The sequence below is a fragment of the Choloepus didactylus genome, chromosome 7 (genome assembly GCF_015220235.1).
Source record: "Choloepus didactylus isolate mChoDid1 chromosome 7, mChoDid1.pri, whole genome shotgun sequence".
Taxonomy (NCBI): Eukaryota; Metazoa; Chordata; class Mammalia; order Pilosa; family Megalonychidae; genus Choloepus; species Choloepus didactylus.
In genome coordinates this window covers 10891007-10915468 of record NC_051313.1, presented here as the reverse complement: position 1 = coordinate 10915468, position 24462 = coordinate 10891007, and the positions used below count along the sequence as shown (strand labels likewise).

At 42.3% G+C, this 24462-nt stretch overlaps 1 protein-coding gene across 9 annotated transcripts in view; it reads right to left on the bottom strand.

The window, feature by feature from the left end:
* MAP7 (microtubule associated protein 7) overlaps nucleotides 1–24462 on the bottom strand; it is a 174749-nt gene that overhangs the window by 149342 nt on the left and 945 nt on the right. For 4 of the 9 annotated variants that reach the window (XM_037842470.1, XM_037842472.1, XM_037842478.1 and 1 more), the window contains exons 1-2: nucleotides 8733–8856; nucleotides 8239–8378 (exon numbers count right to left, since the gene is read on the bottom strand). The exons of 1 other annotated variant lie outside the window; for it this stretch is intronic. In XM_037842470.1, the coding sequence (XP_037698398.1) occupies nucleotides 8239–8371 (133 nt within the window). In that variant the 5' untranslated portion in view covers nucleotides 8372–8378; nucleotides 8733–8856. Of the gene's footprint in view, nucleotides 1–8238; nucleotides 8398–8732; nucleotides 9049–24462 lie in introns of those variants that run through there. 4 more of the 9 variants (XM_037842480.1, XM_037842473.1, XM_037842471.1 and 1 more) reach the window with 4 other exon arrangements.

The following is a 24462-nucleotide window of genomic DNA, read 5'->3' as shown; positions in this document are numbered from 1 at the left end:
AGACTACCAAAGAGAAATAAAAGGTGCACAAATAAAAGATAGAAAATAACCATACTCAGAATAAAGAGCTTTAATGCTGAAAACCAACATATGAGAAAATAAAAATGGTCTGCATAAAGCTGGCAGCCCCAAATATGAGCATCTATAACTTAAACCACTAGTGGAAACTTGCCTATAGCCTAGGACATTTCTGTTAAAAAGCAACACACACACACACACTCCCTTCAGGAGGAAAGAACAATAAAACTGCAAAATTTAGAGAAAAAAATAATTCCATCTTGACTGGTTTCCAAGAAGGCAGAGAACGGTAGCTATGGTTCCCAGCCTAAGCAGATCAGAAATTTTCCATTAATGCCAAAGACTAAAAGGCTCACTGCCCTAATCATATTTGAAGCAGCAGTGAGTGAGGTAATCTAACATATGGAAATTTGTTTCCTTCATTTAACACAACAAAATTACAGGGTGCTGCGATGAGTAACTGCTGTGACACCTAGTACATCTGATCTGGCCCCATGGGCCTATTGTGGGGAAGTGATTAAAAAAGGTGGGACATTAGGGGAAATACCTCCATCGTGAAGAGACAGCGTGGTGGCCATTTCCCCAACAGAACAAACAGGTCAGTATCTGTTGTCAGAAAACCTGGGGCATTTGGTTCCAAACGACCATTATTATAACTAACACTGTGTGAGCTCCGGCTATTTCCATATCCTCTCTCCTCCTCACCAACACCCCTTTTACACAAGAACTGAGAGACGGAAGGCTTACAGGACAATTTCCAATTTCCATGTGTGTACTCCTTCTATGACATCACACCATCTCTCACACCAAACTTGGTCTAAATTTCTAATAACCTTGGCATTCTTGGACCTACCTGTCAATCTGGTTAAACTTGTCCTATTGTCTTCTTCTCCTACCATAAAAATTGACAATCCTGCCACGTCCAGTCCTAAATGCCTATAGTTCTATCTGAGGGCTCAGAGGCAACAATTTGTAAGAGGATGCCTTTGCTTGAAGCTTCGTTTTTACTTGGTTTTTATGCTAAAACATTTGGGAAGGTTTTAGAAGGGAATGATAAGAGATTCTAACCCCCAACTCCCACTGCAAGCCACCCCACAATGATGGACTGGATTCCTGACCTTGAAATTAATCCTTTTAGGGTACAGAGGTGGTGCCAGCTTCCTGGGTTTAGGGTGACAGGTCAATAGCCTGTGACTACCATATTGGGCCTGCATCTTTAAGGACGAATCTAGCCCCAAGAACCATATATATTCAAGATCAAAACTGTGACAGTAATTCTCCTTGGGCTACACTCCTAATCTGCATTCCCTTCCACACTGGATCCAGGATTGTAAATTCTTTGGAATTTGGACAGAATCTATTAGAATTTTCTCACCAACTAACCATAGGCAGGAAGAGAGCCTGAAAAACAGAACTTCTATATTAGAGAGAGCATACAATACTCAACAGTGCACTGGTAAATATTTCAAACACAATGTTCTATGTCCACTGGGGTACACTTTGGACCTTCGCATCTGGGTCTGGGGTACGATGTGGTATGAGACACCTTTTGATATTGGCAAATCTACAGCACAACACATAAAGGGCCCAACATAAACTGGGCTCTAAATTTCTAGAAGGTCTGAGAACCAAGGACTCTCCCAACAGAATCACCTTTGCGGCTGTCACTAAAGGCAAAGCATGACTGAGGTGACTGTTAAGTGCCTAATAAGTGACTAGCAAGTGGCCTGGAAAATTGTTGGTAACAAAATTAAATTAAATTTAAAGTTGTTCCTTGAGACACATTGATCTTAGCAAAAATGGATACTAATTCAAGCTCAGATGATAACCTTTCAATAAATAATGTCTAAGATTTATCACCTTGGAGATTCTAAGCAAATAACAAGTTTTATATGGCAAACAAATTCCATGATATATTGTACCTCACTATATAGAGAATTTGGTTATGCACAGATTAAATTGTGTTCCTCTTGGACACAGTAGGGCAATTTCTACTTCTAAAACACAGAAGGCCAGGAAAACAGTCATCTTCACTTACAACAAATATTTAAAGAAAATCCAATGAGCACAAGACATACACTAGATGCTGTGATCCTCATAGTTAGCAATCCCTATTCCTTTTATCTTTATATCAATACTGTGACTAAAACATTATTAGGGTCCCTTCAGCAAATAAGTTACTCCAATAGATTTAACGTCAAGATTTCCTTCTCGTAAGAGAGCTCTTTCTTATTTTTTGTTCTTCTAAAATGTCTTTTGTCTCACTAGCTATTAAATTTTACTCCTAAAACATTTTGCCTTGTCCTGAAATGGGACAAAAAAGGACACTGGGAATATACACTGGTCCAAGTCCTACAGAACAAAAGAAACAAGGAAATGTGTGAGAATGGTTCCTGAGTGGAATTCACATTTCATTACATCAGATTACTCTGAAAACAAAGAGCCATGGCTTACGGAGAGGACGTTATAGTTGCTAGCTCTTCTGTCACCTATCCAACCGGAATATGGATGGGAAATGGCAGATTATATTCGACTTGGAAACCTTAACTGGCAGAAATCCTACCTTTACAGTGAACAAGCCAAAAAAAGAGATGACACTGCAGTCTCCATAAATATACATTTTAACAAAATGGGTGGAAAAGGCATAGTTTCTCAGAATCACTGTGCCATGACTTCAAGGAGAAATTGTATTCGATCACAACCTACCCTGCAATTAACTAACGAAAGGGGCAGAAGGCATTATTAACCCTGATGTTAAAAAAGTCATCAAACTGATAACACCTTGTAAACATATACCTTCATTTTTCCACCTAAGAAAATTCTGAATAATATGATGCGAAACAAAATCAAAACAGAACAGAATCCCTGATACGCTATGTATCAGATAAATGCAGTGTCACAGAGGGTAAAATGATTAACTGATCCGAATTTACACATCCAAACGTAGTACCGCCTCTTTCATAGTAGGTTCCTATCAACATTTTTTAGAATTCCTGTGTCAGAAAGACCTTAGGAGCTGGTGAAAGCTACATTTTGAATGTTGAGCTGCCTTAGTCCAGAAAGGCTCCATGCACTCTGCAAGGTACTGGGTAGAGCAAGGAGCTGTCCTGGCCCTTAAGAAGCTTCCAGACTAGGGAAGGACATGGATGTGCACATAGATCGTCTCCTTATACTAAGACAGTGTCAGGACACAGGTGGGTACAGGACTGAGGTGTTGAAGGAGCACAGTGAGGCTACTGCTGGGGCACTGCCCCCAGGAAGCGGGGCTGGGAGTGAGCGAGGGGCTTTCTAGGAGATGACACTGAAGCTAGATCTGGAGCAGCTGACACGTGGCCTGAGTCGAGAGGCTGGGTCAGAGTTATCCAGACGCAGAGGAAACATGGAGAAAGTGGAGGGAACACCATGAGAAGGACACAGAGCCACTGCTCACATGAGGGAGCAGGGGAATCCAAGTGGTTGGTGCTGCTGGACCCAAGTTCAAAGTGGCGCATGGCAGGAAAAGATTGGCGAGGGAGCCCAGGACCGATTAAGGAGCTGGGACTTGTTCTTTAGGTCAGGGGTTACAAATGCCAATGACTAATGCAGTGGAAATCACTGAGGCAGGCGAGGTGATGCACATTCCGGAAGAGGGGTGGGGAACATGGTAAACTGGGGTAACCAGGACCCATATCAGGTGGCAACTACTGCTGCCAAAGAAATATCATTGGAGTGTGGCCACGTCTTCCAATTTTTCGAAGGAAGTAGAAACCCAGATTGTTGTGTAATAACTGTCAGTTTCTAAATACTGTTTTTTTGTTTGTTTGTTTGTTTATTTGTCAAGTTAGGAGCCAAATAAATATACTTGTAGACCAAATAGGCTCAAAGATGCCTGCTGATACCTCGGTATCACGTAAAGTGATACCACTGAGAGATATTAAAACACAGGTGCCGTGGCAGAACTTCCCATTAGGATTGTCTTAGTGGCAAACCATCAAGGATCAATGGGAAGAGGCAAGACTGAAAATGGGGAGATTATGACCAGTCTAGTGGGTGATTACTTAGTCTTTTGAGGGGGATGAAAATTTTGACAAAATCAAGTAAAATCACTTAGAACCAAGTCTCATGAGTAAATTTAGTATTGGAGCTGGATATCAGTCAGGTTTTACATAAAATACAAGACAGGAGAATAAAGTCAATGAGATGATTGCTTTAGATGGTTCACGTAGTGGGTCAGAAGGTCATGACAAAAGAGAAACTGTAACGTGTGGTGCAGTGGTCACATTTCTCACAGACATGGAGACTCCAGAAGTGCCCATTTGTAAGAAAACACTGCATGGATGTCTAGAGTCTACAACTAAATTTAAAAGAAACGTCTCCATCCATGCCCTTGGGACCGGTGATGGTTAATTTTACGTGTTAACTTGGCTAGGCGATGGTGTCCAATTGTTTGGTCAAATGTTAGTCTAGATATTGCTTTGGATGTATTTTGCAGATGTGATTAGTACCTACAATCGGTTGACTTTAAGTAAAGGAGATGAACCTAGAAAATGTGGGCGGGCCTCATCCAATCAGCTGAAGGTGTTAAGAGCAAAAACAAGTTTCCCAAAGAAGAAAAAAATTCTGCCTCTAGACTACAGTGTCAACTCCTGCCTGAGTTTCCAGCCTGCCGCACCTCCCCCATGTGAAACTTAATAAATACTTTAATAAAGAGATAGTTTAATCTAAAATAAATACCTGAATAAATAGTTTAGATGGAAATACAGACAGACAGATAGATATACAATATATAGATATATACCTGGATCCTGCTGGCTGATCCAACACATAGATGTACATCTAGAACCCTGATGATACAGGACTGTGTGCGTGTCCAGTCTTGGCTTGCATTTGGGGAGGACACAAGATGGGATCCTACATCCCTCAACCCTTTGCTCCAGTTTGAAAACTTGAGGGTGACAGTCCCATACTCGCACATATCTGACATTTCTGCCATCCCATTTTCTCTTCCCCTTCCTCTGATTTGTTTACACTCTTGCATTATTTCTGCACATCTTCCCCTGCCACGTGTAAATTCTCCTGAGAGCAGAAGCCTGACAATTACCCATTTGCATCACTGCCACAGGGCCCCAGCACAGACTGAGCAGCTAGCAAATTCTGGTTTAGGGGATAATGCCATATTACTTAATAATCACAAGGTGCTCAGCAAAATTCATATAAGGCAGGTTTGCCAGGAAAGCTACCCAAGGGCGTTTAGTTACTGCTGTATCTGAACAATTTTCTAAGCCAGGCCTGACGTCAGCATTACACCAAGGCTCGGGGTTCTGCAGTAAAACAGCAACTGAACAAGTCCAGCTGGCCTCCAATCACTGAATGCTACATAACAAGAAAAATTTACATTCCCAATGATTGCATGGGAGAGTAACCATTTCTTCAAGAATGTATCTAGTCTATCAGCTAAGCAATCTCCTTGTCACCCCACCAGGGAACTCTGAAGCCACCAGTTGGGAGTCTACATGGATTCCCGCTGGGTTCATCGTGACAGCTACCCAACCCCCAGGTACTTGGGAAGAGATAGCTTGTCACTAAAACACCCTAGGTAAGCCAGGGCCATCCTGGACAGAAGCTTTCAGCTTCCTGAGTTAAGAGAGCAAACCTCTTTATTCCTGATGACAACAGAAAAAAAAGTACTTGGCATGAAAACAATGTTTGGACATGGCTGGCTGATTAGACAATGGAGTAGTCGAAAAGGAAACAGGGTTTCTGATCACTTATTTTAATAGTATGCAAATGAAAGATAACCTGTTATGCCATCTTGCTAGGTTGCTTTGAAAATAATAATTTAGAAAAGAGGAGTCCATTAAGAGTTGCAAAAGATAGTGCGGGCAGCAGGTGACTGGTGGGAATACTATTCAGAGCAGGCAATCAGGGTTAGGTGGAAAAGACAATATGAACTTGTAAATCCAGGTTAGCACGCGCCCTCAGTGCACAGTGTCTGCTCCATGATGCCCTTCTCTATATCCACATTCCTTTCTCCACCTCCAGCACCCGAAGTGATGAGGATGGGCCAAGCAGAGAGGACACACGTCCAGAAGGTCACAGCTCATAGACGGGAACTGTGCTGTCCAATAAGACAGCCACTAGCCACATGTGGTCATTAACATTTAAATGGAATAAAAATGTAAAACTCGTTTCTCAGTTGTACCAGCCACAGTTCAGGTGCTCCTAGCCCATGTGGCTAGCATCCACCCATCACACACTACAAATACAGAACATTCCATCATCACAGGAAGTCCTACCGGACAGCGCTGGACTAGAAAGTGACCACTCCTGCTCAGAGACCTGGTGAGAAATTCAGAATCAAAGCCAACAGTTTTATTCTTTAAGGCTATGTTGAGGAGATACCAAGGGCTACGTATATATACACATACACACACACACTTATTTATTATATATTTTTAAATGTGTCCATAAGTAAGTGACATTTGGGGATATACAGAAAGTTTGGGCTCTTATCAGCACAGGATATTTTTTTCCCAGTCTTTTTGTCTTCTCTTGGGTTTTTTTGTTTGTTTGTTTATTTTGGTGTGGGGAGTGGTAGAAAAAGAAAAATGTAGGGGGTCAGAAACCCCTTGATTTAAGACTCTCTTATACAAGAAGTTGCATAAATTGCCAAAAAATATATATTTTTAGAAGTATCCACTTTCCCCCGTTTCTCTTCCTTTCACGTACGATACTGAAAGGCAACAGCAAGGAAGAAAGATAGAAACAGGAATTTGAGAAAATTACCAAGAACAAAATGTATGGTTATCCTAAATTACTGTTCCAGGACACCCAAATAAAAAGTGCCACAAATCAAGAAGAATGCTTCCAAAAATACACGTGGGCACAATTCAACAAATCCATGCTAATTTAGAAAGTCACCCATTCCTAGCGGGCCAAATAATTTTGCCACTAACAATTTAAAGTACTGAGTCTTCATCAAGAACAACACATTCCGGTCCACCAACTCAGGAGCAAAGAAGGGTACCCATTAGCCGTCTTCATATACCGTTAGATTCCCAAGGTCATTTGGTTCCCAGACAGAAGCCTTGTTGAAAGTAAATAAAAATCAACTACAGTAAGAAGATTCTACTTATTAGAACTTCCCCGTACACAGCTTTTAAAAAATAAACTTCTGGAATTAAAGTAGACAGCTTCAATTCTATTCTATAAAACCAAAAAAATCCATTCAAGAACCAGGAAAAAGAAACCAGAATTTCTCCAACATCAGATTCTATTTAAACACTCATTCTCCATTGCTTAAATATTTGCTTGCTATGTTGCCACGCTGCCTCTCTGTAGCACACTAAGGAAAGTTTGATATCTCAGTGGGAGGACAATTTGAATGCAAGCTAAAATGTAATCCGCACATAAAAACCACAGAACTTGCAGCCGCCTGCTTGACAGACGAACAGCTTAGATATTTCTGGGAAGGGGACTGCAAGAATTAGGGTACTGGAAAACTTAAAACGCAAGCCTTAAAGCTCTTCTTCAAAAACGCCCGATGTTGCCACCTCTGCCTTATAATTAAAGCCCTGGGCGGGCGGCTGTGGGGTGGGGCTGCCTTGACTGGTGCCTGGGGACCCCAGCTGCCACATCTCATCCTTATGAGAACAGCAGAAGCATCGGATCCCCCTTTTCTGCACCTTGCACGTTTCAACCTCTGTGCCCAGGCTCAGGAGCACAGTTCCCATCAGAGGTTATAAAACCTCAGGTCCCTGATTTTGTCCTAACCATCATCTTCCACACTTTCCCTCCTCTCCCTGCTCTCAGCATTTCCAAACAGTAAAGGAAAGGCTTATGTCACTTCATCTAAACAATGCTTTTAAAGAAGAAACTCATTTCATTAAACATAAAGCCTCCCGCCGCCCTTCAGGAAGGTGGAGAGATGTCCCTTTAAGCCTCGACAAGCCCTCCTTGCTCCTCCTGATGGGGACTGTATGGCGAGCGTGAAAATTAGTGATGTCTAGGCCAAGAAGGCAGGTGGGGTCAAGAAGGTGGAGGGTCTGAAAGCAACCCAATCTGCAGACATTGCTCCCCTCTCATGCACACACGATCCTGCAGGGTGTGTCAACGCCCACTGGCAAACAGTACTAGGAGGTGCTGAGCGCTCTACACAGGACGCATGACAAATAGTTTGTGGCAGGTGCTAGAGGCAGCATGGGGAACAGCGGGGCCGCAAGGGGTAGAGCTAATGCATACCTTTCGTTCTTCTGGCATTTCCATTCCTCTGCTGTTCGTCCTCCTCATTAATGGTGAATAAGCCAAGGGGCATCGGCCTTGCACTGGTCTTCTTCAGTCTCTCTTGCCGGGTAGCTGCAGCTGATCCAGGCATACCGCTGCTATTTGGTTTTGTTGTTACTTATTATTGTAATATTAAAAATATAGGCTTATGTAATTGCAGCTCCCAGGAAGCTGCTAGTCCCGAAGCCGCAGGTTCATTTGAGCACTTGTAATAGATCCTCTATGGGTAAACAGTGGGCAGACAGCTGACAGCTACCACCGGCCACTTGGCAACTGCTGTCCCCCCACCTAGCAGCAACCCCCCACCTCCCTAGCGAGCCCCCTCCCACTTACTCCCCACAGGCACATGCGCTCACTCTTGCACACATACACACAAGCTCTCGCTCACTCACTCCTTCCAGAGAAGCCCCGGTGAAAGGCACGCAGGCTCAGCTGTTCCCGCCCCGCCTAACCTGTGCCATCAGATCCCAGCTTCTCTCTCCTGCTGCGGCACCTTTCCCAGGGCTTCTCCCTGCAAATACTCAGCACACCACGCAAGCGGGAAAGCCGGGGCCTGCTGACAGCTCTGACATGCCCTAGTCCAGGAGGGCTGCGCTCCTCTCCCCAGCTGGGAGGCTGCCCGGGGACTCGGAGGCAAAGGGGCCATGCGGGGCAGCTCCGTCTTCCCCTGGGCGGCGGCGGCAGGATGGGAGGAGACAGCCGCGCTGCTTGCACAGGCGGCCACAGCAGGGAGGCAGGGCTCCCGGCAAGAAGGCTTTCTTTTGGTCGGGTTTTCTATCCTAGCAGTGTCTGCGCGTCCCTGGATGGACGTGGCCGTGGCTGGTATCCCTGGGCTCACTTCGAGCTCAGCCATGGAGCCCAGTTCCCTGAGCATCTCTCCTGCCTGGAGCCCTCACTGGCACAGATTTGCAGCTGCGGTCCTGAGGGGTGTGGGACCCCCCAGTGCAGGCAGGCAGCAGGGGAGCCAGGCCTGTGCCCAGGAGACGGCGGGTGGGCAAGCCAGGCTGAAAGGATGGATGCCAGCGAGCGAGAACTGTGCCTTGATGACATTCCACCACTCCACCCAGCCCCCCTGCCTCGGGCAGCACCCAGCCTTTCACAACCCTGGGCCCTACGTGAGTGCGTGTTCAGGCTGTTTTCTCTAAGGCACACAATCGTGAGATTATTGTTTTCTCACGAAATAAGCTGTCCCACTTTGAGAGTCCCCATTTCTAGGCTGCTTAGAATTCATGCTACGTGGGAAAAAATTAAATTTACAATTAATTTACAACTGAATTTACAAAAAATGCTAAATTTAAAAAAAATCTGTTGTTTTGGTTTTGCATTTTAATTACCATCATGTCTGCTTAGAAAGTCAAAAGCAAATATCCCTCCTCCAGACCACGCCCCTGCTTTCTCTCAATTCTTAGACATACTTAAGAGGGGACCTCAGATGCTCTAAGGCAAGTCAAATATCCTGAGATTTATTTGAGCTTTTCTCAAATAAAGCTTTTGTGTGGAACAGTAACTTTGGATCCGCTAAATAAGTATCAGATACATTTATCATGCACTTAATTCCTCTGGGCACCTCTGTGGTCTGTATGAAATGGGGGTGATGACATCATTTACCTTACAGGGTTGGGGTGAAGACTGAATGAGTGTGGAGCCAGCAGTAAGAGGCGCTTAATAAATGCCAACTGCTGTTATTAAATTTTATGACATGCTTGTTGTAACTGGTCGTTTTTTGCTCTGTAATTATTTTCAAGGTGTTTCCAGCCCAAATATCAACTCCATCAGAGAATACTTCTGTTTTTATCTACTCACATTGCCAGACCCAGGGCTGGGGATATTCTAAACTGTCAGCGCGCACACACACAGAGGCTCTGTTCACACTGATGCATCCAACACTTTTATTTCGTGACCATAAAAGTGGATAAGAGCACAGCCCATGAGTGAACCAAGACCATCCCCTTGCAAAGAGAAATCTGCCTTAATCAGCAGGAAACATACCTCCAATTTTCCTTTCTAGAAACCTAGTGGGCTTTATGAAAACATTGAAATGGAAAAAGCCTGAGTTTTACTATTTGAGGACCTTTGGGAAAACACAAATGATTCCTGCTGGACTGAAGGGCTATCTACTGGTAAATGGCAAGTTCTATAGAGAGCTAAGTTATTTCATTTCAGTGGACCTGAGAGGTGTCACTATTCTTTTCCATCTCTCTACATGAGAGATGATTAAGTCTTCAAAACTACCAGACTTCAATAATCTTTTAAATAAGTAATGCATCTCCTCAAGGTAAGCCACAGTTTGTTTCTAGTAGGAGTTAGAGAAATCCATCTTTAATGCACCTTAAAAACCTCATGTGGTTTGAAATGACAAAGCCAGCCCAGGGTGACAGCCCCCAAGAGACAAAGGAACCCAGATGGTTCTTTGCCACTCCCGTTCTTGAAGCGAAAGGGCGCCTTCGTTTCCCAGAGTGATGTCACCCACCCAGGGCTTCCGTGGCCAGAAGGCACAGTGCTGTGCCACCTTGCAGCCCTGCACACAGCTTCTAGTGGGCTTGGCACACAGGAAGACTGACCCTCTGAATGGCTGGTAAAAGGCAGGTTCGCTTTGATCTCATTTTACTACCTTCTGCTAACAGGCATATAAGAGAAACAGCAAACACTGCTCTAGCAGCAAGGGTGCCACAGCCAATGAGAACCAGGTCCCTACCGTGCCTTTTACAACACTTCTATAGCTCTTCGCTGCACGTTGAGCTCTTCACCGTGCCAGCAGGCTCCATGTTCCCACGTCTGCTCTGCTACCCATTTTACACCCTGTGGGCTTGCTGCCCTGAATGTGAGCTTTCTTTAAAGAACTCAGCTTTCTTTAAAACCCCTTCCTAAACTTTAGGGATCACTAGGCAAGTCGCAAACATTATGAAATGCCACGTTTGACTTTAACCTGTTACGTATGGTGGAGAGCCTGCAGGCTCCCCTGTTCATTACGCTCACTGGCAAAATTTCATTAACGTGCATTACGTGAACTTCTTCTGAATTCCCTGACAGAGTTAAAATATGCATAGAAGTTCCCCTCTCTGAATACTGAAACTCTTGTTAGGCTAGAAATCCAATTTTATAGATTCAAAATGAGATGGAGAAATCAATCACTGGGTTCAAAGAGATTCACACAGGTGCCAGGGACTGTGTCTCTAAGTCACCTAATTCTTTGCTGCTCTGTGCCAGCAGTCAAGTGTTTGATTTAATTTTTGAGCCATGCTGTTAGAAAAACAATAAGAGATTGTGGTTCCTTGTTCTCACTTTAGGATGTGGTAAATTCATAGCCAGGAAGCAAGATGGGGTGCTCTGGGGGATGATGGAGGGAAGCAGAGGCCAATCCTCATAATGTTCTTCCACAAACAAAGGCAACGGGGGCACTGAAGGGTTTTAATGACTAAATGCATGTTCTAGGGCAGCCAGTCTGACAGGTGGCGGAGGAGGGACGGGAAGGGAGAAAGAGTGAGACTTGCGCCACCAGTTACATAACGCCTTAGTCCAGGCGGGGAGAGAGGATCTAAGGTGAGGGTGCGGGAACAGAAGGCAAAAGCAGGACGAAGAGAACCCGTCACGTGTTTTTTTTTCCCAGTAGCTCCACTTGGCGGTGTGAGACTTATTTCAGGGATGTGGGGAAGGTCCTGCAGAGATCCAGAAGGAAGCTGGAGGAGTGGGCAGTGGAAAGGAAAGGTCTCTGGTAAACGCCCTGCCACCCTTGTTAGCATTTTTATTAATGGTTTATAGGGAAACAGAGGCTTTATATTTGCAGATAAAACAAAGCTGAGAAATGGAGATAGTAAGGTCCAAAATGATTCCAACAGTTAGAAATCTTGGGCTATATCTAAAAGATTAACTTAACAGGGATAAATATGAACACCTCAAATTATAAAAAGCTCAACCCAAGACCCAAGCTGAAACAAAGACAAGGAGGAGGGCACTTGAACAATTACCTCAATATACATCATCAGCATTAAAACCCCTGCAGCAGGGGCCCTACCAGCAGACGCCCACCAAGTTGAATAAGGAACAAGCTTTCTCTATTTTCTGGTTCTCACACCACACGGTTCTGAGCCAGACATTTCAAATGGAGTGAGGACAAATTAGAACACATTCAGAAGACAGCAACCTTGGACTTATCATAAAGGTTCCGGACCATGACACACAGTCATAGGAAAGAAGACACATTTCCTCAGGAGAAAGTAAGACCAGACTCACAAGGAAGGAAACAACTGAATTAAAGGTTAAAGTAAGGAAGGATTTTTAAAATAGTTCTGGAAGGCAGAACTAAGTCAGTGAAGTTACCAGAATGTAATGAGCTGCACTTTCCACGACCGCAGACACCAGTGCCTAACCCCGATCAGGGAAGAGGCTGTCGGGATTAATGCACTGTGTCCACAGGTTTTCAGGTCTCCACAGTCTCTTCTGATCCTGAGAGCCCGTGGCCTGGAGTGTCCAGTGTCCGGACAACCAAGTTCTACCCTCAGGGGAAAATGTGCCAGCAGAGACACACGGCAAGGGCGAGACTTGGGGAGCCCTTCCCCTTGCTGCCACTGTACCCCTGTACTTTATACCTCGCGTGGCTTCATTTTGCGGGCAACGCTGCAGTTCTAGTGTTTTACTCACTGGTGCCTCCCAGAGGTTTTAGAGTTAAAAGCTAAATCATGGAGTGTATAGAACTTTCCACTGGGTTTTCTGACTGGGGGCGCCATGCTCCTCTGAAGGCTGCCTCTGAGTCTTGCAGGGCTCCCTGTTTCTCCCACCCACCCACCCACCCACCACTGAATGAACAGCAACCACCTGGAGACCTAGAGGGTGAGGAGAATAGGATACACAGCTTTTCCTCAGGGAGAGAATTTATTACTGGTGGATCGATTAATTATGGGTAGATTACTGTGGCTCTGTGACTTGAGATAAGATCTAAAGGTTTACCAGTGAACTGCGATGACCAAAAGAACAGTAAACAAACACCTTTTATTACTTTACAGGCATTTTAAGGGCAGGGATTGCCATAAATGTTCAGGCCGGTTGAGAAACAGACAGGCCAAGAGATATGTATTCAACTTTCATTTCAGAACGCACTGAGACTTTCCCCAATCTCCTTGCTACTTTGCCTCTCCTCCCTTCTGTTGCCCAAAACTTCCAGAAAATAAAACTAACATCAATTAGATTTTTTAATGGAAAAGATTTAATATCCTCTGTTTTTAACTTAAAAATCAGACAAATTAATTTTCAATTTTATCTCTTTAAAAAATAATTTAAGTGATTTGCTCGATTCTGGGGGAAACCCTTGACTTTCTTTGTGGGGGTCAGCGACACTGGAGAGAGACACCCCCATTCCCACATTCAAGTCAGCGGCTGTGAAGGAAAGCACGCTGGGCAAAGGGCAAAGGCCTGTAGCTCACTGATCCTAATCTCTAGGAGGCTGGATACTACTGACCCAAATCATTTTCCAATATGGCCATGCTCTATTTAAATAATGCCCACACAGCTGGGGCCAGGATATCTCAGACTACACCTATTAAATCCCCCTTTAGTTTCACTAATGATCTCCTATTGAAAATCCAATACCGGTCAGCTTAAAAGCATTATGAAATAAATCATTTTATCATCATGAGAACTAAGCAGTCTGGATGGCTCAATGTTAAATGGTTTAGGAAGTACAGAGGAGGATATTAAAAAACAAAAAATCCTTCTCTTTTCATGAAGTAATTCCACTGTCTAAATGACAAGAAACTAAAGTTTGGGAGATGTCTGAGGGCAGTGGGGGGTGGGTAAGACATGTTTTTCATAAGAAGATAAAGGTTTGAGATATGAACCTCATATGAAGGTTTGAGATACTAAATTTTATATATTTATTAATTTTTTGACTAGAAAGGAAAGCATATATACAATTCTCTGGGATATTCTGAAATCAATCGAGAAGAATTAGGGGAAGAAGGGCCTGATAGAAATGCCAAACTATCAGTTCTGGCAGATAAGCTTGCGGGTCGGTCATTTTCACTCAGTCAAAGCTCACACAGAAAAGGACAAACCATCCACGGTCATTGTCAGCAACCAGTGGGAACACCAAAAGCCTTAAGCTAAACCATACCACTAAGACACAAGTATACATAGGAATGGCAGAAGCTCTTAAATTTGCAACTGCAATCCATAAATTATATTCTCATAGTTGACAACTTGAGGTGCAGCTGGCCTCGCAGGGGATGCACCTGAAATGCCAAACCCATGTGCTTCCCTGTAAGGCATCGCTGACTTACAGGATTAGGGTTTTTTTTTTTTTTCATCCAAAGGCATTTGCTCTCCCAGAGATGGCCTGGGCTCAAAATCGCTCCACCCAACACTTTTCACTTTATTTCCCCCCTAGTTTTGGTTTACTTTTCTATTTTTATTAAATGTAATTTTATTGAGATATATTCATTCATCATACAATCCATCCAAAGTATAAAATCAATGGCTCATTGTATCATCACATAGTTGTGCATTAAAGAAAACCAAAACATCCCATACCCCTTAGCCCCACCCCCCATCATTGATCCTTAGCATTGATGCAGTACCTTTCTTTCTGTTGACAAAAGAATATGAAGATATTACTGTTAACTCTAGCCCACAGTTTATAATAGGGGCGGTTTTTCTCATATACCACTCTATTATTAACTCCTTGTAATAGTTTCAGACATTTGTTCTGGTTCATGGAAGATATTTTTTGTATTTGTACTGTTAATCACAGTCATTGTCCACCACAAGATTTACTAGTTGTACATTTCCAAGTTTTAACTTCTGGCTTTCTTTCTTCACTTTATTTTTTTTTAAATGCAATTTTACTGAGATATAATCACATAACATACAACCATTCAAAGGGTACAATCAGCTGTTCACAGTATCGTCATATAGTTGTGCTTTCATCACCACAAAGTTTGAACATTTTCATTACTCCCAAAAATAAAAATTAAAATAAAAAAGAACATCCAAAACACCCCATTCCCCTCCTCCCCTCATTGTTCATTTTTCATTTTGTTTTACTATTTTCTTTCTACTCTAGACCCATCTCTTCTATTTCTATTTTGGTGCCTAATATTCTCTCTGGGACTAATGCAAACTCACTTTAAAAAGCAGATGGATAGATGGTTCTATACCCACAATGAGGGCATCTCCACAGCCACCACTGTGAAAGAAAGAAATTTCTGGGTTTATTCTAGTGTAAAATATGTTAGCACATAATAATGCTATCATTTTACTTTTCATAATCCAATTATATTTTCATTGAAGAGTAATATACATTTTAATATTTCAAGGATGCCATAAAGAATATTTGTTTAATCAATTACCCTAGTTGCAACTATGGTCACTAAGTTGAACCAGAAGGTATCATTCTTTTAGGGATGAGCGTGTTAGAGACACGCACACACACAGCTCTGTAAATGGACCTCTGCAAAAAGAAAGTTTCTTTAAAATTTGTAACTTCAATGATTAAGTAAGACAGTTTACTGATATTTTCCATTTCATTCATCTGTTTGGTTTGAAGAAACTCAGACTGCCCCTTGCTTCTAGGGAAAGCCTGGGGAGGGCAGGATGGATGAGCTCCTTCTAGTTCTCTTGTATTCACAGATTCAGTGACCTGACAGTGACCTATTGAAAGTCAAAATGAGAGCAATTGGGAATGGAAGTCCATCTTTATAGTTTAAAATGCAATGACTTCTGCAGCAATAGTATTTTTGGGAAGAACTTAACATGTCTTATTAATATGATAAAATACTTAAAAAAAAAAAACTTTTGGATACCATGAAAAATGAAAGAAGATAAAGCTCAGAAGGGCCTGTGGGGGTTTACCATCACATAGCACAGTCTCAGCACCTCACAGGTGGGTGTGAGCCACCTCTAGCTGGCAGGTGAACAGCAACTGTCTACTCAGCTTTGACGATGCTTCTTATACCTGACCTAGGCATATACAGCTAGGTCTGAATCAGCATTATATTCTGATTCCCTTATTATAGGCACCTTACAACTATAAATAAAACTTTGCTTAGGGGAGAAATTGAGCATTCCAGGCTATGGCCCTAGTTTCACGGCAATGTAGTAGTGATCCCTAATAATCGTGGACACAATAATTAAATGCTTAGTGCTCCCCTGTATTGGGCACTGTTCTCGGTACTTTCCATCTGTCAACTCATTTGATCCTCACGGCCACTCTGTGAGGGTATTATCACTATCCCTGTTGTAACAGCAGAGAAACCAAGGAAGAGAGCACTTAAGTGACTTGCCTGGGATCACACGGCTAGAAAGTGGCAGAGCCGAGATTGGACCCGAGTCCTGGCACAAAACCACAGTTTCATATTATTTCTAAATAACTGGGCAGTCTTAATTTTAAAGCAAGACTACACAGGCTCAACTTCAGTACAAATCTTGAAACATCAAAACATCAATTCTCTTCCTCAGGGACTATCTCGTGCAATATCTCCTTCTACACTACTCGTATCCCCTCTTACACTTCTCATATCCCCTCCTACACTTCTCGAGTTGGTCCTGGGTTTTATGCTTAGGCAGACACCAGCCGCAAGGAAGGGGGAAGAAAACAGGAAACTGGTTCTGCCAAAGGGAGGTCCTCACCAAAGCAGCTTCAAATCACCACAAACGGCCCCAGGGACTCCCACTAACAGGCACAAATGCAACTCGGAAGTGCCTCTAGAAGTTTTGACACATGGAGTCAGAGATATTGAGGCGATATTCAAGGACCAAAGTAAGAATAATCCTGCTGAAAAAAATGCAAAGTGCAAAGGGCAAAGGGTGCCAGCACGTGCCTCAGGGTCCAGGAGCATCCAGCCAGGAGAAAGAAGAGGGCGAAGGAAAGAAACATCAGCCCAAATGGGCGTCATGCCGTGTCAAACATCTAGAGACAGAACAAAAGGCACGAGGAACTTCTCCAGGGCCAGGAAACTAGGGATTACTGGTAATGGGTCATCAGGAAATCTCCAGAAGTTTATCATTCTCCAAGAAAAACTTTATTATCTACTCCAAAGTGAACTTTCCTTGCTTTGAGGGGAGGTGGGAGCGGAGGGCAGGGTGGCAGCTAACAAAGTGGAGAAAAGAAAGCTGATTATCTGATGTTTTGTCTAACCACACATATTCATACACAGAAGTATATAGATGTGTATGCACATACGTGTGGGTGTATTTGGCTATTCTGGTATACTCATATATCAGTATTCATACCTATTTTTCCTTCTAAGGAAAATATTTTTTTCTAAGAAACAAGTTGCGTAAACAGCAATAGCTGTTAGGATTTTCCATGTGGTTCCCATAAACAAGGCACACTTGACACCTCCACAGTAAACCCACCAAGGTGGTCAAATGGAAGAGTTCCAAATAGGACATGGAAGGAAACTAGCAGTTCTCAACTTGACTGCACATTGGAAGCACCTGGGGGAGTTTTAGAACTACTTGCCATCTGGCTCATACACCTAGAGATTCTCAGGTAATTGTCTAGGGTGTGGCTGGGCACCCAGATATATGAAAGGTCCCCTAGTGACCTCAACACTCTGCCAAGACTGTCAACCAATGATGCTACAGCACGTGAGCTCAGAGACTGTTTCACCAACACAACCTAATGTCCAAGGAACGAGCTGTATTTCAATGAACCGCAGGCTGTGGGTGAGGGCATCACCCACACTAATTTAACCCATCTGCACCGCGGGAAGCAGCGACCAGGTCCTGTTTGGGGAGTTTGCCACCCTGGGTAGTCAAGCCAGGAGCTTGTGAGAACCAGAAGCCTGGATTAAAATCTTGAGAAGCAGGCAAGTTTTTGCTACAGGAACAAGACTTACGGCCAATTATTATGGATGTTATCGCCACCCAAGCATGCTTTGTGTTTGGGGGACAGACAGAGAGTAGGAGCCTTTTCTGGGATCTCACCCCGGAATTTAAACTTACCCTTGAACACAGCTCCTTTTCAACTTTCACCATAGTGTCAAGGATGCAAGTTTTATCCTTTGGAGGTTACGTCATAGTAAAGGATGGTTCTCTACCTGAACGTCAATTCCAAAGAGGAAGCTTTTGTAACCATTAAAAAAAAAAGAAAAAATTACCACAGAAATCTCAATACTCTAAGCTTTATTAAACACATTGTTTCTCCATTCACACTGGCAAAGTCCAGCTCATATACACCAAATGCTTTTCTCTCAGCTTCTCTTCTGCTTGGCTTTGCATCCCCAGGCTCTCTGCTGACTGGCCAGGGGCAGAATCCTCTTTGCCAATCTCTCACAATCTATTTTTCACAGCTATTTCTGGAGGAGCTTCAAGGATGGGGAATTATTGAATGCAAGTAGTTAATTCTTGATGTCAGTATATAACTCTTCAAATCAAAATTTAAGGTGGTACCTAATAAAAGAATATCTTATAGGTTCTTCCTCAACTGGCTATTTCTCAAATAAAAAAAGACACTAAGGAGGATAATAGGTAATGAATAGAGGAAAACGATCAAATGTAGTCCACTCAAGGTTGTAAACAATTGCAATTCAGAGCACTGAATATAGCTGAGGTATTAAAGAGGGGGAAAGCACCAACCTGCTGGAGAATTAGACAAATTTTGAAAACAGATCTTGTAGAAGAATAAGCCTAAATACTATATACATTTTTGCATACAGAATCTTAGATCATGATCAATGATTAGATATCCAGTGACAGATCATGAAGATGTTAACAAAGCTAAGTACACATCAGTAACTGCGAAACGATGCTAAGTGCTCACATTGACAATTTAAATGGTGCCAGTAAGGAATTAATAATCAGGACAACAGACAAGCTATATGGCCAGTATTTCTAGCTTCCTAACTGAAAAAAATGTTATTTCCAAATTTTGGAAAGCCAAATCTCAAGGAAGTAGAAGATAGCTACTAAAGAAGATGAGAGAACGTGCATTGGCATGGATATGTGAATACAAACTTGTGTTCATAATCAACTTCAGAATGTGATGCTACATAAAATAAATTTTTAAGGGGAGAAAACAGAATGAGAGAGAATAAAGAAGCAGATATTAGAGCCAATGAAAACTTCTAGTATATCTGGGCTCTGGGATCAACACTACCTGCAGAGGTTTTTCTAGCCCGGTGACCATTGCTTAGCATCAAAAAGTCATTATTTTACTTTGAGGTGATCATCTTGTTGTACTCAAAGAACATGGAGGAATGGCTAATTTTTTAAAAAAAACACAAACTGACAATATCAATTATTGATAAGGAAGCAGAACAACTAGAATTCGCATATGCTGCTTGTAGGAACACAAACTTGTACAGCCGCTTTGGAAAAGGCTGGCAGTTTCTTACAGTAAAACATAGACTTACACAGGGACCAGCAATCCCATGCCTAGGTGTTTACCCTAGATAAATGAAAACTATGGTTATACAAAAACCTGTGTGTAAATGTTTACAGCAACATTATTCATAATTTCCAAAAACTGGAAATAATCCAAATGACTTTCAATGAGTGGATGGATAAATGACTGCGGCATATCCATACAATAGCAAACTACTTATCAATAAAAGGAAAACACTATTGACACACACAACAACATGGGTGAATCTCAGATGCATTAGGCTGTGTGAAAGAATGCACTCTCAAAAAGTTATATACCATATGATGTCATTTTTATGACATTCTGGAAAAGGCAAATCTAAAAGAATGGCAAATAGATCACTGGCTGCCAGTGGACAGGGGTAGGGGGAGAGGTTGACTACAAAGGGGCAGCAAGAGGGAATTTTTGTGGGTAAAGGAACCTGTACTGGATCCTGACTAGTTGTGTACGTTTGTTAAAACTCAAAGGACTGTACACCAAAACAAACAAACAAAAAGTGTAAATTTTTTGTGTGTAAATTTAAAAAATGTATTTTAAAAGGGGAGGAAAAAATCCCTTTGCCTGTTTGAGGATTTGTAACTTTTTTTCTTTTACCAGCAAACTTTGTGGAAAGGCCTTTTAATTGGCCATTTTTACTCCCTAGGTGCTCATCTACTACTCTGGGGGCACCCCCACTCTTGCCCCAACAAGTGACGTTCCTGTTCTGGAGGTGGTCAGTGCCCACCCGGAGAGCAGACTCTGCCAGTCTTGGAGTCCTTGACTCTTCGTCCCTCTCTGTTGGCAGGGATGGCCCTGCTCCATCCGGCTGTTCCTCTCTCTCTGGCTTCTCCACCTGCCCCCCTGGCTGGCTCTCCCTCCTTCTGCCCTCATCACCGCCCTGGCTTCAAACGTGACTCCCTTGTGGAGGGAGTTCCAGAGTGCCAGCCTCTCTTTTTTCTCCTTCAGTTCCCTAGTTCCAGTTACCTATGGGCCATTTCTTCCTTCAGGTCTCTCTGGTTCCTCAAATCTCCATGCCTAAAACAGAGTTTTTTTCTATTTCTCCCACGAAAAGGTCCTCCTCATGAATACTTTCGTGCCACCCTTAAACCAATGAGCCAAACTCAACATGCAGAATAATCTTCTTCCCTGCAATCATTTGGTACATATCCTGGAGAATCCTGAATGAATGATTTCCTTCCCATTCCCACTACCATTGTTGAGACCCAGTGCATGCCTGGATGACTCCAGTAACCTCAAATCTGGTCTGTACATCCCTGAGCTCTTCCTTCTTCAATCCACCCTCTAGTCCACCCTGCTACTTCAAAATGAGGACAAGCTAGGAGAAAACCTATCACTTCATCAATCTCCAGAGAAGGGCTGACTTGTCTGTCTGGCTAGGCAGACAGTCCTCAGGAACTCTCACACCCCATGTGTGCCCTCCCCAAAGCAGCACAGATCAAGAGAAGACAATGACCTTTCCAGAATGAGGGACTAAGAAGAGGTACAGCTGACCTATTCTAGAACCTGCAATCAAGTTTTCAAGGTCCGTGGGCACAGAATTATCTGATTGAGTGTGCTTTAATTCAGATACGTTATTCTCAAGAATTATCAACAGTCCCACACTGCCCACAGAGCAAGGCACTAACCGCTCTGGCTGGTCTTCAGCCCTCCACAATTTGGCCTCAATGTACCATTCCTAACTGGACTTCTAGAGCTCTTTCTTTTTGTACCTCAAACATTGGTCAAATTGAACAAAATTTTGTTTTTTTCCACCTCTGTGTCTTTGCTTAGTTTTCTCCCTCTACTCCATCCAACTTTATATATCATTTACCTAGTTTTTTCTAAAGTTTAACTTGTGTTAGACCCATCCTGTCCTCCCTGATGACTGCAGCTGGAAGTAATTTTCTCTACTGAACTCCTCATAACTTACAATTGTTTGTAGGTTTTGTCCTCCTTGCTAAATCTCAGGATCATGTCTTTGTCAATCCCCTCATCAACCCAAGGCTTACTATCTAGAAGGTACACATTTCTTGGTCAAATTATTCTGAGTCTCAAGATTCGCATTTCTTACATCAATATAATGAGACTTGAAGTTAAAAAAATAACCCTCTTCAAATGATGATCTTTCACTCACCAGGAGACAAAGATGTTAGAATTGTTTTTAGAGGACATGCCAGTGTAAATTAATGTTTCACACACGTGTCTAATGACATCAGATAAAGGCATGCTGAGGAGCACGACTGCCTCATCTAATAATAATACTTCCCCCTTCCTTAGCAAAATGCAAAGCTAACAGCCAGCCACAGTAGGATGGGCAAAAGCTGCTCCACCACCAGACCAAAGCATCACTAGCTTTTAAGTCCTGAATTTCATAAGGAACAAGCTTAACACCAAAGTGCAGTCAGAGCCCCTGCCTTATAATTTTTAGTTGCAGATATTTGTAGACCCCTGGAGGCTAGTGCAACCTTAGTGATCACTTTTTAAAATTTGGAGAAAGGCAGCAAAGGGATGTGACCAGGGCTGGGAAGGGAGCCTGGGTCATGAGCCTCCAAAAGAGAGGAGAAGCCCAGCCGGGTTCTCAGTCACTTCCCCAAAATGGTGTCAGCAGAATCTGCAGATTTCAAGTATAAACTCCCTCCCCTGTGCATGCAGTGTGGGCTCGTGAATTAATCAAAAGCAGCTTTAGATTTGCTTTTAATTTAGAAGGCTTTTTAAAACGAGGTTATCAAACTGGGAAATTAGCTCTGTACATCTGCTTTCCACAACTTTTGAGCATAAAATTAAAGACAGAAAGCTTGGGCAGAGGCAGTTTTGTGCCCATCACCGATTTATGGACTACTCAAAGTAACAAACTGAAAAAGGACTTGACGCCCTCTACTGGTGAAATCGAAAAATTGTTTCCAAGTCAATTTTTTTTTCAATTCTCACTTATGTTTAGCTATGGAAAAAAAAAATTATACTGAAAGAACTATTCATCCTCGAGAAAAATAAAAATTTTCACCACAAGAAATGTGATTTCATGACCTTGCATAGAAGATAAATACATAAATGACATATCAAGATTTTTAAATGTTGGCTTTATAAATTACCTTCCAATATTCCTAACAAATGTTTCATTTTACAGGTGGTATACTACTGATTTTTAATCCATCCATACACATACAATACATATGCTATATACATACATATATACATATATATACATTACAGGTGTTATTTTTATAATAACCTGAAATTCTAATCTAAATTGCCCTAAAATTAAACCACAGTCTTTGTACAGGGACATAAAAACCAGAAGAGACATTTAAGAACGGTTTCTGCCTCATAATACCCAGATCTAAAAAGGTAATGAAATGTAGTCCTCAACAAATGTTGCAATTTGAGGTGGCAATTTTCACCTCTTGATGGTAATAAAACACAAGTCTCTGCTCCCCTCTTCCCTTCCATTCCCACAAAAGAAACACCTCCATATAAACCTGTCATCATTTTAAAAATAATGACTTGCAGCATTTGGATGTGTGAAACATGAAAAATATACAAAGAATAAAATAAATTGAAGTCACATGTTCAGATACATGTCATGCTTTAAATATACAGAATCTCTTAAGTTGTTAAAATTCAAGAAATCCTCACTTCTTTCAAGATTATGAACCATCATAGAAAAGACATGACTTCTCTCAAAATAGTGTTACCTAGATTCAAAAATATATACTTGCACCTTCCTTATTTCTTTGGCACCTGCTGACAAGGTGCTTCTCAGAGCTAAAAGCATTAATAGTAATCTAGGACTAGAAAAATTAAAAAAGATAGGAAAAAGATGTGGGACCAGAAATAAGCTAAATTAAATCATAAGGTACAATTATTCAAAAGACAATATATAAAATTTGTCCCTTGAAAATTGAAGTTTCTAGGCAAAAATGTGGAAACATTGTTTTCTTTGACGAGGAGCGTAGCCAGTTTAATTACACTTCATAAAAGAAAATATTTCACTGACAGCCATATGGTTTCTTTGTACATTAATTGTTAAAAGCATGACCAGTTCATTCTTTAGCTTGCTCAGGCAGTGAATATGCTACAGTTTATGTTCATTTCTATCTGAACAAGTTGGTCACATAGATTCTAGAAAGTGTTTATTTGGCATTAATCAACATGTATTAACTCACTAGAACAATTTGTTTCAGAAGCAGTTACTTTGTGGGGGTCAGGCACAGAAACCATTTACATTTACCACTGAGGAGGCTCCTCTCCAGCTGCCCTCACCTGGGGATGCCAACTCTCCCCACCCATTAAGTTCCCTAAAACAATTACAAAAGCACCTCCTGTTAGCCACCCCTTCCGCACCCAACTAAAATAATCATCTACCCATCTTCCAAACACATTAAGACAAAATAAACCACCCTCCAGGAAGTAGCCTGGTTTCAAAGCAAACAAGCTCAGGACACCTTGTCAGTCTTAACCTCAGGTATTTTGGCTGACGGGGTTAAGTCACTAGACTTTAGGTGCCCAAAGCCCTCCTAGCAATAACTGGCTCATATCTGCAAATGCTCTTGTACCTCTCTCCTTAAAATAAGCGTGCCACCTAAATCAATATCTCTTGTCTGTCTGTGTGTGTGTGTGTGTGTAGGGGGATTCTTACGTTTAGAAAACAACATCGGATTGTGTGTGTGTAAGCAGAGAACAAACTGTGATTTAATTTCTTTTTAAAATAAGAAACTGCCTCACCGCCCCCATCCCAAGCGTAGGAAAGTACAGCAATCAGTTTACCGTCCCAGAATAGAAGAAAAGAAGAGGGGATTAGGAGGGGCGGATTTGCAAGCTAGTCCCTCAAGAAACAAACCATCACG